At 42.2% G+C, this 14376-nt stretch overlaps 1 protein-coding gene across 1 annotated transcript in view; it reads right to left on the reverse strand.

Moving 5' to 3' along the window:
* The window catches only part of UBA6 (ubiquitin like modifier activating enzyme 6), a 2440735-nt gene that overhangs the window by 1819160 nt on the left and 607199 nt on the right, over positions 1–14376 (reverse strand). Inside the window, exon 11 of the mRNA XM_044060993.1 lies at positions 147–223. Within this exon, the coding sequence (XP_043916928.1) occupies positions 147–223 (77 nt within the window). The remainder of the gene's footprint in view (positions 1–146; positions 224–14376) is intronic.

The following is a 14376-nucleotide window of genomic DNA, read 5'->3' on the forward strand; positions in this document are numbered from 1 at the left end:
CCTACCCAGCTAGTATTAAGAAAACAATAAATATATATTTAAAAGAAAGACCACAGACAAAAGGCACTTCACAATTATTTACCACAATGCACATTACTTGGCTCCATGACAAACATTTGAAATAATTTTATAACAAATGCACTTACCCAATATTTGGCAAGCGACTGTACTGTTCCTGGAATTCATTCAAGGCCCACATTGCAGTGTGAATTTCTAACGGTGCCTGTGGCAAGAAAAGAAATCACAAAACGAAATAGAATCAAGAAAACAAAACAAAGTAAAGCATGACCTCCAAGCTGTATGGAAATTGCAACATTTGCTAGTTCGTCTAAATGTGTTTTGTGTCCGTTTAAAATATTTTACAATTTCATATGAGAGGACTAACAATAATTAATGCATTTATTTACTTTGTTAGTCCGGGTAAAACAGTAGTCTCTGAGAATTATTTTCACATTCAACTCCAGGTTAGAAAAATGATCTGATGACATGAAATCAGATTAGTTTTTCTAGATGTGGTCATTGACAAAGAACACAGAAAAATGAAATGGTGACAACTAGTATTTTCAATATATACCAATTAAAAAAGCCATGTATCTAGTACATATTTTGTGCAAATTATTAATGAGAAAACAGCACGGCATGGTGGAAATGGATAGTTTATCAACAGGCTGAATTTTCAAACCTGAGGACGAGTGAGATTGTAAATAAGGAGGAAGGAAAAGTACAGGAAAGGCTTGAAAGAATAAGGAAATGTTTTGTAACAATTACTTCACACTGCAAAGGAGGAAGGGGGCATCTGCATTGAGACTTTAAAAAAGCTACTTTTTAAAATGATTTCAGAATTTTTGGAATTACTAAATGGACTCTTAATGGGAAGGAATACTCAGATACTAGGAGCTACTAGGGAGATGGCATGATCTGTGCAACAAAGATCGTTATAGGGAGTTAAGTGGGTTTGAGGTGAATGGGTGAGTAGTCTAAGGTTGTACAAAGGCTCTTTTGGTCAGCAAATTGGTGGAAGGAAGAAAAGGATTTCAGATTTGGACGTTTAAAGACTAGAAAGGTAAAAAGAAAACTTGCTCTGGTCTGATGTAGAGTCAGTCTACTTTTCCAGGTGTGTTACTATGATGTTTTCCACATGGCAAAAATCTGCAGGTATATGACGTCTGTAAAAAGCTTTCATTATCTTTGGATGCTACTGAAGCAATGGGAGTTTGCACTCAAGCTGTGGGATAAGAACATCTTTCTTTATTTCTGGTCTTCCAGCAGATGAGAAGTGGGGACGTTTTCTTTTAAACCAGAACAGGTTGTTTGCCATAGTTTTAGTGACATGAATACAGTGATAAAAGTTGAGATTTTATTAAAGCCTTATTCAAAAATATTTAAATGGTGCATTATCAATATGCTCCAATTTCCTGGGGTCTTGGATTCTTTATGGGGGGGGGTGTGTGCCCCAAAATGGACAGCTTTTATTTTTAGAGTTGCAGATGATGTTTTATTAGCTTTGCTAGTCTGCCAGTTGTGGGTTTTGAAGTTTTTCTTTATTCTGTTGAGAGACTTATTTGCTTTATATAAGACAATGTCATTAGCACAGAGAATAACTGGAATGTGGGGGAGGATGGCAAGTAACTTGTTAATGAAGAGTGAGTGTGGTTATCAGAAAGAAAATGGATCCTTGTTGGACTCTGATTAAATGAGAAGAACAGGATGAGGAGATCCTGACATGCACTTTATAAAGTATCTTACTGTCTAGAAGGTTAGGAAGTTTTTAAATGATAGAAGTACAAAGGAACTTATTCCAGATGTAGAAAGAAACTGCAAAAGGGAGCCATAAATTAGGTCAAATGCCTTTTTGAGGAAAAGAAAGAGAAGGAACCTGTTAGAAGGTTTTTGCCCATGTTAGGGCGATGTCTTCTGAGAGTGGGTACAAGGCAGTTATGGTGCCCCTAAGAGAGTAGAAGTCATACTAATCCATGAAAGGGTGTGGTAAATTTTAAAATATTTGGATGGTTGCATGTAAGTTCTTCCAAGATTTAAAAAAAAAAAAAAAAAAAAAAAAAATAAGAATGGGCACTATGAAGATTGGTCTGTAGTCATTTGAAGTAGATAGCATTGCAACTTGGAATAGTTTTATTTTGACAGCTATTTACCACTGGTAACCACAAAAAACAAAATACAAGCAAAACAACCAAAACCCGTACACATAAAACTAGTAAAAAGCAATGGGAAAAAAAAACAAAAAACGAAAGGAGCTGTGTATTATTTTATTTCACTACTACTACACGCTTTCGTCTCACAAGACTTCAGAGTAAAATAAAACTGTTGAAACAACCAATCTTTTAAAATCCAAGGATGCCAATCAGATCGCCAATCCAATCAACAGCTAATTAGTGAATAAATTATTTTTATTTTTTATTTATTTTTATTTTACATTTGTTGACCGGGCTAGTCTAACTGGATATATGTCCATTTTCAGTAGAGGCCCAGGGAGAAAAGCTCCACTACAACATTATTCTAAAATTGTAACCAAAACATACTACAAAGGAGTAACATATTTTAAAAATTAAATTTGATATAGTGACTAGTAAAAAAAATGAAATATTCATTGCATAAGAGAATATAAAATGACATGTTTATAACAGGATTTACATGTGTAAAGGCAATATTAAAACGTTAAAATACAATTTAATATAAAAAGATAAAGACAGGGTGAAATTTATTTTTATTTTTTTTATCTTCTTCCAGGGATGCATGCAATTGGGCATGTGAAGATGGTGGAATGAGGAGAAAAAGAGAGAAAAAAATGTAGACAGGATTAGTACAGGGGCAAAGCCATTGTAAAGATAGGTGGATTCTTAGTTGCTTTTTGAAAAGTGGTGGTTAAGTTATCCTTAACCTTTTTGATTTGAGAATTTCCCTTTCTTCCTAGATCCTCCTCCTTGGTATTGCTGCTTGACAACTACTTGTTGCTTAAAACTGCTTATTGAAAAAGGGAAATGATGAAAGGGGAAATTAATATTTGCGTTGAAAAAGGAGGGCTGAAAAGTCTGAGTTACTTCTTGAATCAACTTTCCTCTTTAATCATACTTCTTTAGCATCTCATCTGCAGAAGGGCCAAACAGAACTTCCTTTATCTCCGGGCAAATTTAAATTTTCAATTTTTGAAATCTTCAGGAAGGCCTAAATACCAAAGCCAAGACAATCTCCTCATTACTGACAGAAACAGCAGCACACTTTTAAAATATGCATAGTAACATGAGAAGCAAATGTTACAGAAGCATTCAAATATTTTTTTTATCTCAGAAAAAGGTCAATCATTAACTTCAGCATATTCTCAAAAGATAAAAGTGAAAACTAGAACATAAAAGCTTGGCAGTTCAAAATCATGAATGTTAAAATATTACAGAATACATTTTCTTTCCAGACTTACATAATGATTTCCCATCCTTCTCAGAGGGACTGTGTTTAGCAGCAGTAAACTTCAGCAGAAAAAAAAAAGGTTTTAGATAACTGCTGGATCTGTTCTAGGATTATAAAAAAAGTTATGTTTTTAACATAACATTCTATCTGTGTAGTTGATCTTCATTCATTCATTACTGATGGGTGTCTGTTCCGTCCTCAGAACTGAGCCAGCCATTATACCAAGCTCGTGCCACCCAAAAAATTCTCGAGCTAAGCCCTAAACCATAGTGCCTCTCTCCGTATTACCTCAGATCGAGTTTGCCCATAAAAAAAGGACAGACCACAGACAGAAAACAGGAGGCTTTTTCTGAGCAACTGTCTTAACCTAGGATAGGACCATTGCCGAACCTCTAAGAGTCTTTTGAAAGGGGTTGGTGGATGGGTTGTAATGAATGAATGAATATCAACAACACAGATGGAACGTTGTGGTAAGAACATAACTTCTTTATCTGATGATGTTAATCTTCATTCATTCCTTATTGATGGGACAGAGTCCCTAGCTACCTTGTTTCCTGGGAGGCACTAAGGAAGAATATTCCTGAGTACCACTGAACCAAAGGATGCTCTCCCCCTGTTGACTATATCCAATTTATAGTGAGTGATAAATGTATGAGGAGAGGCCCATGCTGGTGCCGCACAAATGTCATCCATGGACACTCTCGCATGAAAAGCAACAGATGTTGCAACTGATCTCATGGAATGTGCTTTGATCTTAGAAGATAAAGAAGCCTTGTTTCGTTGATAAATAAAGGCAATGCAGTCCTCCAACCATTTAGACAATGTAACCTTGGAAACTATTTTTCCCAATTTTGGTCCCAAGTGTGATGTGAACAATTGGCCGGACTTTCATATGGGTTTAGATCTGAAGTTGTCTGTGCACATCAAGCAAATGCAACGTATGCACTCCTTTGTTTGAGAAACTTGGAAAGAAGACTGGAAGGTCAATTGTCTGATTAACTGACAAAACTAGAAATAACTTTAGGCAAAAAGGAGGGGTTAAGTCCATAGTGATACTCTGTCCTTATGGAAGACCATGTAGGGACGCTTAACAGAACTCAGAAATTCGTCTTGCTAAGGTAATGGCCACAAAAAATAAGGTTTTCCAGGACAAAAAGTTTAGGTCACAAGTGGCAGCAGATTCAAAGGAGGCCAAGTCAAGCCTTGTAAAACCAATGTCAAATTCCATGGTTCAGTCGGTTGTTTGAAGGGGGGTCTAATACGCAGAACTCCCTTCAAGAAGGTTTTACAGACATGGTGGGAGATTAAGGATGAGTCTTCAAAACCACTGTGGAAGTTAGAAATTGCTGCAAGGTGTACTCTTATTGAAGAAGCTGCAGCTCCTGATTGAAAAAGATTCGATAGGTAGTCTAAAACCATCAATATCATTGCGGGGAAGGGATTTATCCCTTTTTCAGGACACCATATAATAAATCTTGTCCATTTGCTTATGTAAAGTTTCCTGGTGGAAGGTTTATGGGAAGCCAGAAGGATGCTGCGGACAGGGGAAGACAAGCTATTCTCCCTGGCAATCACAGAAAGTGGAGGAACCAAGCTGTCAGCTTGGGGTTCAATAAATTTGGATAGCTCAGTCCCTGCAGATGTGATAGCAGTTCCTGAGTTGGATCCACAATCCAAGGTTGCTGTAATAAGTGAGGCCAAAGGAAGGGGAACCAAATTTGTTGCCGCCAGTAGGGAGCAATGAAGATCATTCTGCTTCTCAAATGATGGACCTTCATCAGAAATTTGGGAATCAGAGGTATTGGTGAGAAGGCATACAGAAGCCCCTCGGGCAAATCGTGTACAAAAGTGTCTCTCGGGACTCCCCCTTCAGGGGGATCAGGGCAAAGTAGCTGCTGCATTTGTGGTTTAAGGGGGGTGCGAATAAGTCACAGCAAGGCTGGCTCCAGCGACTGAAAATCTTCTTCGCTATTGCAGGATTAAGGGACCACTCGTGAAGCAGGAGAATGCATCTGCTCGACTTGTCTGCAACCACGTTGGAGTTCCCGGGAATATGTGTTGCTATCAGAAAGCAGTTGGAAGCAATCGCCCATTGCCAAATTCTCATGGCCCCTTGACACAATGGGTAGGACTTGGTTCCACCTTCTTTGCTGATGTACCAGATTACTGACAAGTTGTCCGACTGGGTGGCAACTGTTCCTGAAGGGACAGCAGTTTGGAATGCTTGCAACGCTTGTAGCACTGCCCTCATTTCTAGAACACTGATATGCAGATTGGCCTCTATGGGTGACCAAGTGCCTTGGACAGTCTTTCCCTGATAGTGCCCCCCACCCAATCAGGGAGGCGTCTGTGGTCACTATGGCTTTGGGCTACGGGGAGAAGAAACAACACCATAGGTTGTCTTCTGGCTTCATCCACCAGCGTAAGTCTTGTTTGCAACAATCTGTTATCCTGATCTGAAAAGACATGGGCTCATTCAAAGGGGACCACTGTGTTGGCAAAAGACACTGAAGATGCCTCATATGCAGACTTGCCAGAGGTACAATTGTTATAGAAGCTGCCATGGACCCTAGAAGCTGAAGTACTGCTCAAACTGGCACTCTGTCCTGACTATCACTCGGAGCTGCGCTCTGAGTCTTGGCATCCTGTGAAGAGGGAGGTAGACTAGACATGACTGGGTATTAAATTCTGCCTCTATGAACTCCAGTCTTCGAGAAGGAATTAATTTGCATTTGTCTTTGTTCACAGTTATCCCTAGTTGTTTCAAGAGACATGGGATGAAATGGATAGCTGAGGTCAGAAGATGCTTGGCCGGGGCAATGAGAAGCCAATCGTCCAGATATGGAACACTCAGAATCCTTACAGTCTCAAGTGAGCTGTTACCACTGCCATGCATTTGGTGAACACTCTGGGGGCTGTGGAGAGACCAAAGGGTAGTGCTCGGAAGTGGTAGCTCCCAGCCGGAAGCAGAGAAATCTTCTGGATCACTTGTCCATTTTTATGCGGTAATACGCATCCTGAAGATCTACACAGCACCATCCAATTGCCTTTGCCCATGAAGGGGAGGTGTAGACTGTACCATGACCATCCGGAATTTCTCTTGTTGGACGAATTTGTTTAGGATGCTGAGGTCCAGAATTGGCCTCCACTCCCGTTTTCTTTGGCACTAAAAAGAACCTCGAGTAAAAACCGGATTCTATTTTGTCTGGAGGGACTGTCTGGATGACTCTTTTTTTAGAACTAGCTTTTGGATTTCTAGAGCTGCTGATTCCCTTTGACTGGGTGGTATGTCGGAATGTGCCTTAAAGGCTTTGGGAAAAGGTTGAAGTGATTATCATCTGCACTCAAGAGTTTTGAAGTTATTTTTTGCCAGGCAAGGTGGTGCAGAGAAAAACGACCCCAGACTGCTTCCAGAGGTAAGCAATCGGGCTGCTCTTCAAGATTGCTGGTAGGGCAAGTCCCAAGAAAGAATCTCTGGACCTCTGGTTACACGGACCCCCTCTGCCTCTGAATGGATGTCTTCCAATTGAGTTTCCCCTTATGCCTTCGGGGGAAACTCGCCACGTGTGTTACGGGAAAGACCCTGGGACTTTTTCTTTACCACATCTTTCCACTCCTCTGACTCGTGGAATAGGATTGCTGAGGTGTGGAAAAATACACGCCCATGGCAGACAAGGTCTTACCATCCTTTTCACACCTGGCTAAAGTGTCTTTCACTTTTGGGATGAGGCCTCTAAGGGGGCGTTAAGGTAGGAAGACTTAAAAGGGTCCACGGAGTCGCATAGACTCATCCAGGCATGATGTGTTGCAACAACGCTCGCACCCACTGCTCTAGCCGCCCCTTCAGTCTAGTACGAAATTAACCTCATGGACGAATTAGAGATGGATTCCGAGGTCAAGGCTGTGAGGCCACTTTGTCTTGTACCTCATCAGACACCGCTCCTGCCAGGGTCTCTCAAAGTTTGATAATCAGGTCTCTCTGGAGTCAAGTAAAATGTGCCAGGTAATTCAGGGACTGGAAGGTAGAGGTTGCTGAAGAATACACCCGCTTCCCCAGTCTGTATAGTCTGAAATTCCAGTTTGGGGGACAGTAGAGCTCTCCTCGGCGAGCTCTTTTTTGGTGGCCACTGCCACAACCAAAGCATCTACTGGAAGGGCCTTAAACTGGTGAGGATTATCCTGAGGGGGTGAGAGAATTCTGTTTGGCCTCTGAGGGATAGGTTCAATGATATCAGGAGTATTCCACACACGCTGCACAATGAGCTGTATGAGTTAATTTGCAGGTGGGGTTACCCAGGAGGTAGAGGACCAGGCTTGGAAAGCCTGCAAGAAAACTGACTCCTCAGGGGAAAGGGTGGTGGACTTCCAATCACCCCACTGCTTAAGGATCTCCAAGAGGTCTCCAAAGTAGACATCATTAGGGGGTGATCGCAGGGACCCCTCTCCTTCATCGTTGTCCGTATCTATGGTCAAGGATTCCTCCGGGGAATCCACGTGCTTTCTCTTGCATGATCTCTTGCAAGGAACCTCCTCGACAGGAGTATCCGAGGAGGATACTGCAGGAGCCTTGCTTAAGGGTGTCTTGAGGTTCCCGAGCCTGGTGTCCATGAGTAGTGGGCTATGTCAACTGCGGTTCAGAGGACGGGGGGTGATAGCTTTCAGATGCTGAGGGTACCAACTGAGAGGCAGCAGAAGCCAGAGCCCTCTCCATCACCTGGAAAGCAGGTCCTCCCAAAGATGGGTGGGAGCCCAGAGTTGAGAGAGAGAAAACGTCGGGACCGGGGTCACACCTCGTTCCAAAGAGCCTGCTGCCAAGGAGGGACCCACGGGACTAGACGGCTCTGCCAGAGCAACCAGAACCGAGGCAGATGTGCAGAAAGGAGACGCTATGCCATGGAAGCTGGTGCAAACAACCACTCCTGGTCCCGAGGATAGCCTGGCTCAGAAGGAGCCGAAGACGAAAGGGTAGGCTCCGGTTGGTAAGATCTACCACCAACACCGAAGAGGCTGGAATCAGGGGACGGGTGCTCCGAAACCAGGAAAGAGGTCGAAGGAGAAAAATATCATGAAGTCCTTGGATGAAATCCCTCAGCTCTGAGTGGGAGGGAGGGCTTAGATGGAGTAGAAAGTCCTCTGGCCACCAAGAGTTGATCCACTAGCCTCACTACATCCAGCTCTAAAAGACTCTTGGAGGATCATGTAGACATCCCCGAGGGAGAAGTGGGGTGGTCTAAGAAAGGGCTATAGTGCTGGCCAGGAAATGGATCCAACGAGGGGGAATATCTGGTCTGGGGGAGTATTTCACCTTTTGGCACTGAGGTCGAGGGACCAATATGAAGTACAGGGATGGGGGAGTGACCAGTTCCAGGACGTCTATTATTGGTGTCAAAACTGTGGTAATAGTCAGTGCCATTGTCGGTGTAGTTGTAGTTATAGGAGCTGAAGAAGTAGTCGGCACCGAAGCTGGCTGCATACTCGGAACTGAGACCGGTGCCAAGGTGGAAGGTTTAGGCCTCGGAGCCGAAGATGGTGCCAATTTAGCAACTTTCTGTCTTGGTTCCTTTTGCTTAGTCTCAGAATCATGAGGAGAGGAGGGTAATGACTTGCTCCTCTTTTTGTGTTCTCTCTTAGAAGGTGGTGAGCTCTCAGACTCGGAAATAGCCTCCGTGAAAAGTGATATTAATAGTCCTTTAAGCATGAATTTATTCTTGTGCTCCGCAAGTGTGCAAGAGCTGAAACCTTTACAGATGTCACGGGGGGGGGGGGGTTCATCTTGGGTGAAGGGCTTCTAAACAATAAACACAAGAGTCATGATTATCCACATTAGGCATCTTTCTACTGCAATGAACACAGTGCTTCAAGCCCGTGGTACCCTTCTTAACCGACATATCCCATCGATACAATGAAGAAATTAGGAGATAGAAGAAACAGGGTAAAGGGTTTTTTTTTTTTTGTTTGCTTTTAAAGGGAAAGGGTAGAATACCAGCTATGGTAAGAAAAATACCCAGAGGGTAAGGACAACAGGGCTGAACCAGCGATGGTATGATAGATTACCAACGTGGGAAAAAGGGAAAGGAAGAAGAGAGAGAGAGACAGCAATTACACGACAGAATACACAATATAAACAAATATATATCAAAACAAGTAAAATTTAGCTATAAGGAGTCAACAACTAGTAAACAAGAAAATTTGACAAAAATTCAATGACTTAGCTGAGAGCCTGGTCTGACACGTCTTGTTTCACACCTGGCAAATGAGATCTGGGGTAATATAGAGAGAGGCACTATGGGTAAGGACTTTGCTCAAGAGTTTTTTGGCTGGCACGAGCTTCAGCCGGCTTGGTTCCAAGGACATAACAGACACCCATCGGTAAGGAATGAATGAAGATTAACAACATCAGATTAAATACTTATGAGTGAGGTAAAAAAATATAATCTTTCATACTTCCTAGAGGCAGCAAGTTGACTTTCAGGTGAAACATTGAAAAAAACTCTCTAATGCAGGTGACAGAGGGAAACTGCTGCAGATTTATGCATACCAAACAATAAATAATCTTTTCCATAAGAATTTAATTCTGCCCCCACTGAAAAATATCTTTTATCTTAAAGTCTCAAAAAAGGAAAAAATCTGCATGACGCAAATCTGAAACCATACATTTTTCAAAATCAGAATGTCCAGATTAAGAAGAAAATCCTGAGGTATAGCCACCCCTATGTAATGCCTGGCTTCTAACTGAAATTACACATGAAAAAGAAATAGAAGCCTATTTTCTTGCCTGAAGAAGCAGAAGGCAAGGAAAATGCAATAATGAGCTCCTTCTCAAATCCTAGCACATCTTTTCTGTCCACGGAAACAAAATCAGGAGATTGAAAGGTTTTCTCACTATGATCACTTTTCCTGGGAATTTACCTGGAAAATGGAAGACTCTCAGAAGTCAAAATAACCCCAGATGCAGGTTCCCTATCCTGGCTAAGTAAAGAAGCTTCACCTGCCCCTTCTCCTGAGATCAACAAGAATGTCTCTCTCCTTGAATGCTAAGGGTATCCCTACAGCTGCAGAAACATGGTTATCCAACAGACTTTGATGGCTATATCAAGGGGACTGCAGAAAAAAGATGGGTGGCTTGAAAAACAATGAGTGACCACAGCAGAAACACCTACCAGTGGCTGAGGTACAAAAGGAGCCAGCCTGACCCCAAAAAGACTCAATGACAAATTTCTTCTTCTTGTGAATAGGGAATGGTAAAACTATGGAGACCAAGGAATATTTAATAGGTATGCCAATAAAGTGATTTGAAAGTCAGATAATAGAGTCTGGACTCTGACCTTGTGTGGTAGAATTCTGCAGGTACAGTTCAGGAAGGTCTACAGAATCATTCATTTATTCACTTATTTGTGCTTCTGAAAAGATGGCAATTGTAAGATGTTTCCTCTTTCTTTAAATTACTGGTGCAACTTGTATGATGGTCACATAGTGAGATCTTCTTATCTATTAGACAGCTTCAAAAATCATGTGTGATGGGGGGGGGGGGGGGTGTCAGAAAATTATGTGAAGGGCCATATGTCCAAAAATAGACACACTACCTCTATGGGCACCAGATGATATCCCAGGCTGCCTTCTAAAAAGACTAAAACATGAACTAGCATCACCACTTAGTACCCTTTTCAATCATAGCCTAACAGCAGGGTTTGTTTCTGCTCAATGGAGAACAGGTACAGTTATTCCCCCTCCACAAAGGTGGCCTACCAACAGACCGGGTAATTAAAAACCCACAAGCCTGACCAGCCTCATTTGTAAGGCCATGGAATGTATCATTATGGACCTCATAAATAAAGACACAGGTGACCTCCAAACCCTAGATCCTCCCCAATTTGGCTTTGTGAAGAGCAGATCCTGCCTGTTAAATCTGGTGGGTTTCTTTGAAAGTGTGACCAGGGCCACTGATGAGGACAAGTCTGTGCACACAACATACCTTGACTTGGTAAAGGCTTTCGACATAATCCCACATTCAGGCATTACCAATAAACTTAGCAAACTGAATGTAAACCCCTTCACTGAAAGATGGGTTTCCAACTGGTTCACAAACTGGACACACGCTATCAAAGTGGGTGACTCCACATCAACCAGCAGACCTGTTACCAGTGGGATGCCACAGGGGTCAGTGCTGGGCCCCCTACTGTTTGGTATATACTTCTCAGAACCTCAGGTCAAAACTAAAGGGTTGTGGCTGACCAAGTTTGCAGACAACTGCAAACTAGGTGCAATCACTGAATCCCCAAATGATGTCAGTATACTCCAGGATGGTCTCACACACACCAACGACTGGTGTATTAGTCATGGTCTCAAACTGAACGCAAAGAAATGCATCATCATTCTCTTCAGCACAAACAAGTCCCTTCACACTATCAAATCAATAACAATACTCTAAGTACCCATGAAGTGGTAAGAGACCTGGGATCACAGGTTGACCGCAACCGTAACTTCAACCACCACGTACCTATCATTGCAAGGAAAGCTTTCCATGCAGCTCACTTGATTAGTAAAGCATCGCCCTGAGAAGAAGAGAAGTTATAACCCCCTATACTTGGCAGTTATCTGGCCCATAATAGAGTAAAACACACCAATCAGTATGTACAGTACTAAGCATCTACAGTAATTAGAGAGACCTCAGAGGTTTCTAACAAAGAAGATCAAGGGCCTCCAGCATGTGCCTTGCACAGGCAGACTAAAATCCCTGTCACTATGCTCCGTATCATATAGACTTCTTAGGGAGACTTATGGCTGGCCTACAGAGCAACCCAAGACCCAAACCTAATGAACTTACTGCATACCCGTAAATCCTATGGGTCAAGGGCTACCTGTTCCAGTCACTTAAATATGGCCCGCGATTTAAACACGACATGCTAGAGGGTTAGATTCGTCTCCCAGCGACTACCATGTCTTTGAAACCAGCTACCAATTAATGTGAAACATAGCACCTCTGTGACACTGTTCAAAAGGAACCTGGATGAGTGGATGGGGCACCATAAAATCTTACCAGGGATAGTGCCCACAACCCTCCTCGACAAGGGCAGTCATCACTAAATGCAATCTTGGGTATTAACGATTACCTCTACGGAATTGCATTGGGGTGAAACGGCTATGCTTAAAATGACCTCTGGGTCGATATTTCAGTAATCGCTTATGATCCTATATATCATGTGCATGGTAAATCAGTCCAAGAAGTAGGAATGTTCCGCCAAAATAGGGACAGCTGAGAAGTCTGCTCCCAAGCCATTTCTTAACTAAAGAATTTTCCTAGCAAATTTCTGCTAGAAATAAAAGCTAATATTTTCCTCCAAAAATATACCAAACTACTCCTTCTGAGAAAATCAACTCCATCTTCTTGCTCTCGCTTTCCCTACCATTTCCATGAAAGACACAGAATTACTAAAGCTGCATTCGCGGTAATAACACTAGTAGTTTAATAATGACTTGTCTGTTTCCTTTCATTATCATTATTTAACAATATGAACAGCCAATCTGGTCTTAGACATGATTCTTCTTGCCATTTTTTTATTCTTCTAGTTATTTTCCTGGTTGCTAATTAGGGCGTTCTTTCACCTTTCAAGGGGTGAAAGCTGACTGGAAGAGGTCATCATCTAAGCAGCCATCAAGAGTTTTTTTTTTTTTTTTTTTTTTTTTTTTTAAACGAGTATTAACTCAACACCACTGGTAGCTAACATGCTTGCTGACAAACAAGTGTCCTGGCAATGCTTATTGTTAAATTGGTAAGACTGCATGCATCTACACACTTTCCTGAGAATCTATGTTCCTTTGGAGGACCCATTGCAAAAGTGGTTTGGCAGAAGCCAAGTGTACAATCTTGATCTAGTCACTGCACACCATTCTTCCATCTTCAGTGGGATCCACTGTTGCAACAGAGTGGCCCAACCTCCTCCCGCTTGAATGGGTGAAGTCAATGTATGTGGGAGGTCACTCCCTCCAACTTCCTCCACCCTCTGGGCTTCTCCAGCACAGGAGCTATCACTCAAAACTGTGCGCAGCTCTAGGCATTCTGTTCAGTCTAAAATACTGAAAGATTTCCCACTCCTGATCAAATGGTGTACAAAACAGAAACTTTAAATAAACACAAACAGAACACACTGTGCAATTCAGCATCTAGCCAAGAAGCAGCATCTCACTATTTCTCTGTCTCTCTGACCCATTCTACCCCTGCTGCGCACATTCCTAAGTTTTAAGAATTTCTCCTAAAAAACTCACATTCTCTTTACATACCAATTTATATCTTCTCAGCTACTTGAAATTAACAACAAACTGCCTCTACAGTGTCACAGTGACTCCAGAAACCACAATATGTAAAACTCAAAGAAAAATCCAGCTCATTCATTTGAAATCTACCCTACTGTATGTCCTTGTTCTCAGCAAACACCACTCCTACCCAAATCACACACAAGATTTGTTTAATCTCCCTTTCCTGTAGGTAAGAACGCTACTGCACTTCAACATTCTTACAGCCAGCTTACTATATGCCTAAGTAAAGAAACCCTAACCCCTCACTTCTTCACACCAGTCAAAACCTCCCAACTAACAATAAACACCATTACAATGCTTTCTCCCGATAACCTGGTGAACCTGGGCATCCTGAGACAATGCAGCAATTGCCTCATGTACACAGACAACCCTCTCCTCCTACCTCCAAACACATCCACTTGTGAGAGATGCAAGTACACAGCCAAACTTGAGGCTTCGCTCTCTCAATCCAAGACTGGGTCAGCCAGTCAGGAGGAGAAGGTCAACACACATCACAGACAACACATAACCCCCTGTTAGCATACCACCACAATCACATAGCAACACAAAACATACCACCACTTTTGCGGAGGCTCTCTCAAAAAATCTGCCCAAACAGAGACCTCTGAGGCACAAATGCAAGCAACCATCCCATCCAAGCAT

The sequence above is a fragment of the Protopterus annectens genome, chromosome 2.part0 (assembly GCF_019279795.1).
Source record: "Protopterus annectens isolate FY-2018-M chromosome 2.part0, PAN1.0, whole genome shotgun sequence".
NCBI lineage: Eukaryota > Metazoa > Chordata > Ceratodontiformes > Protopteridae > Protopterus > Protopterus annectens.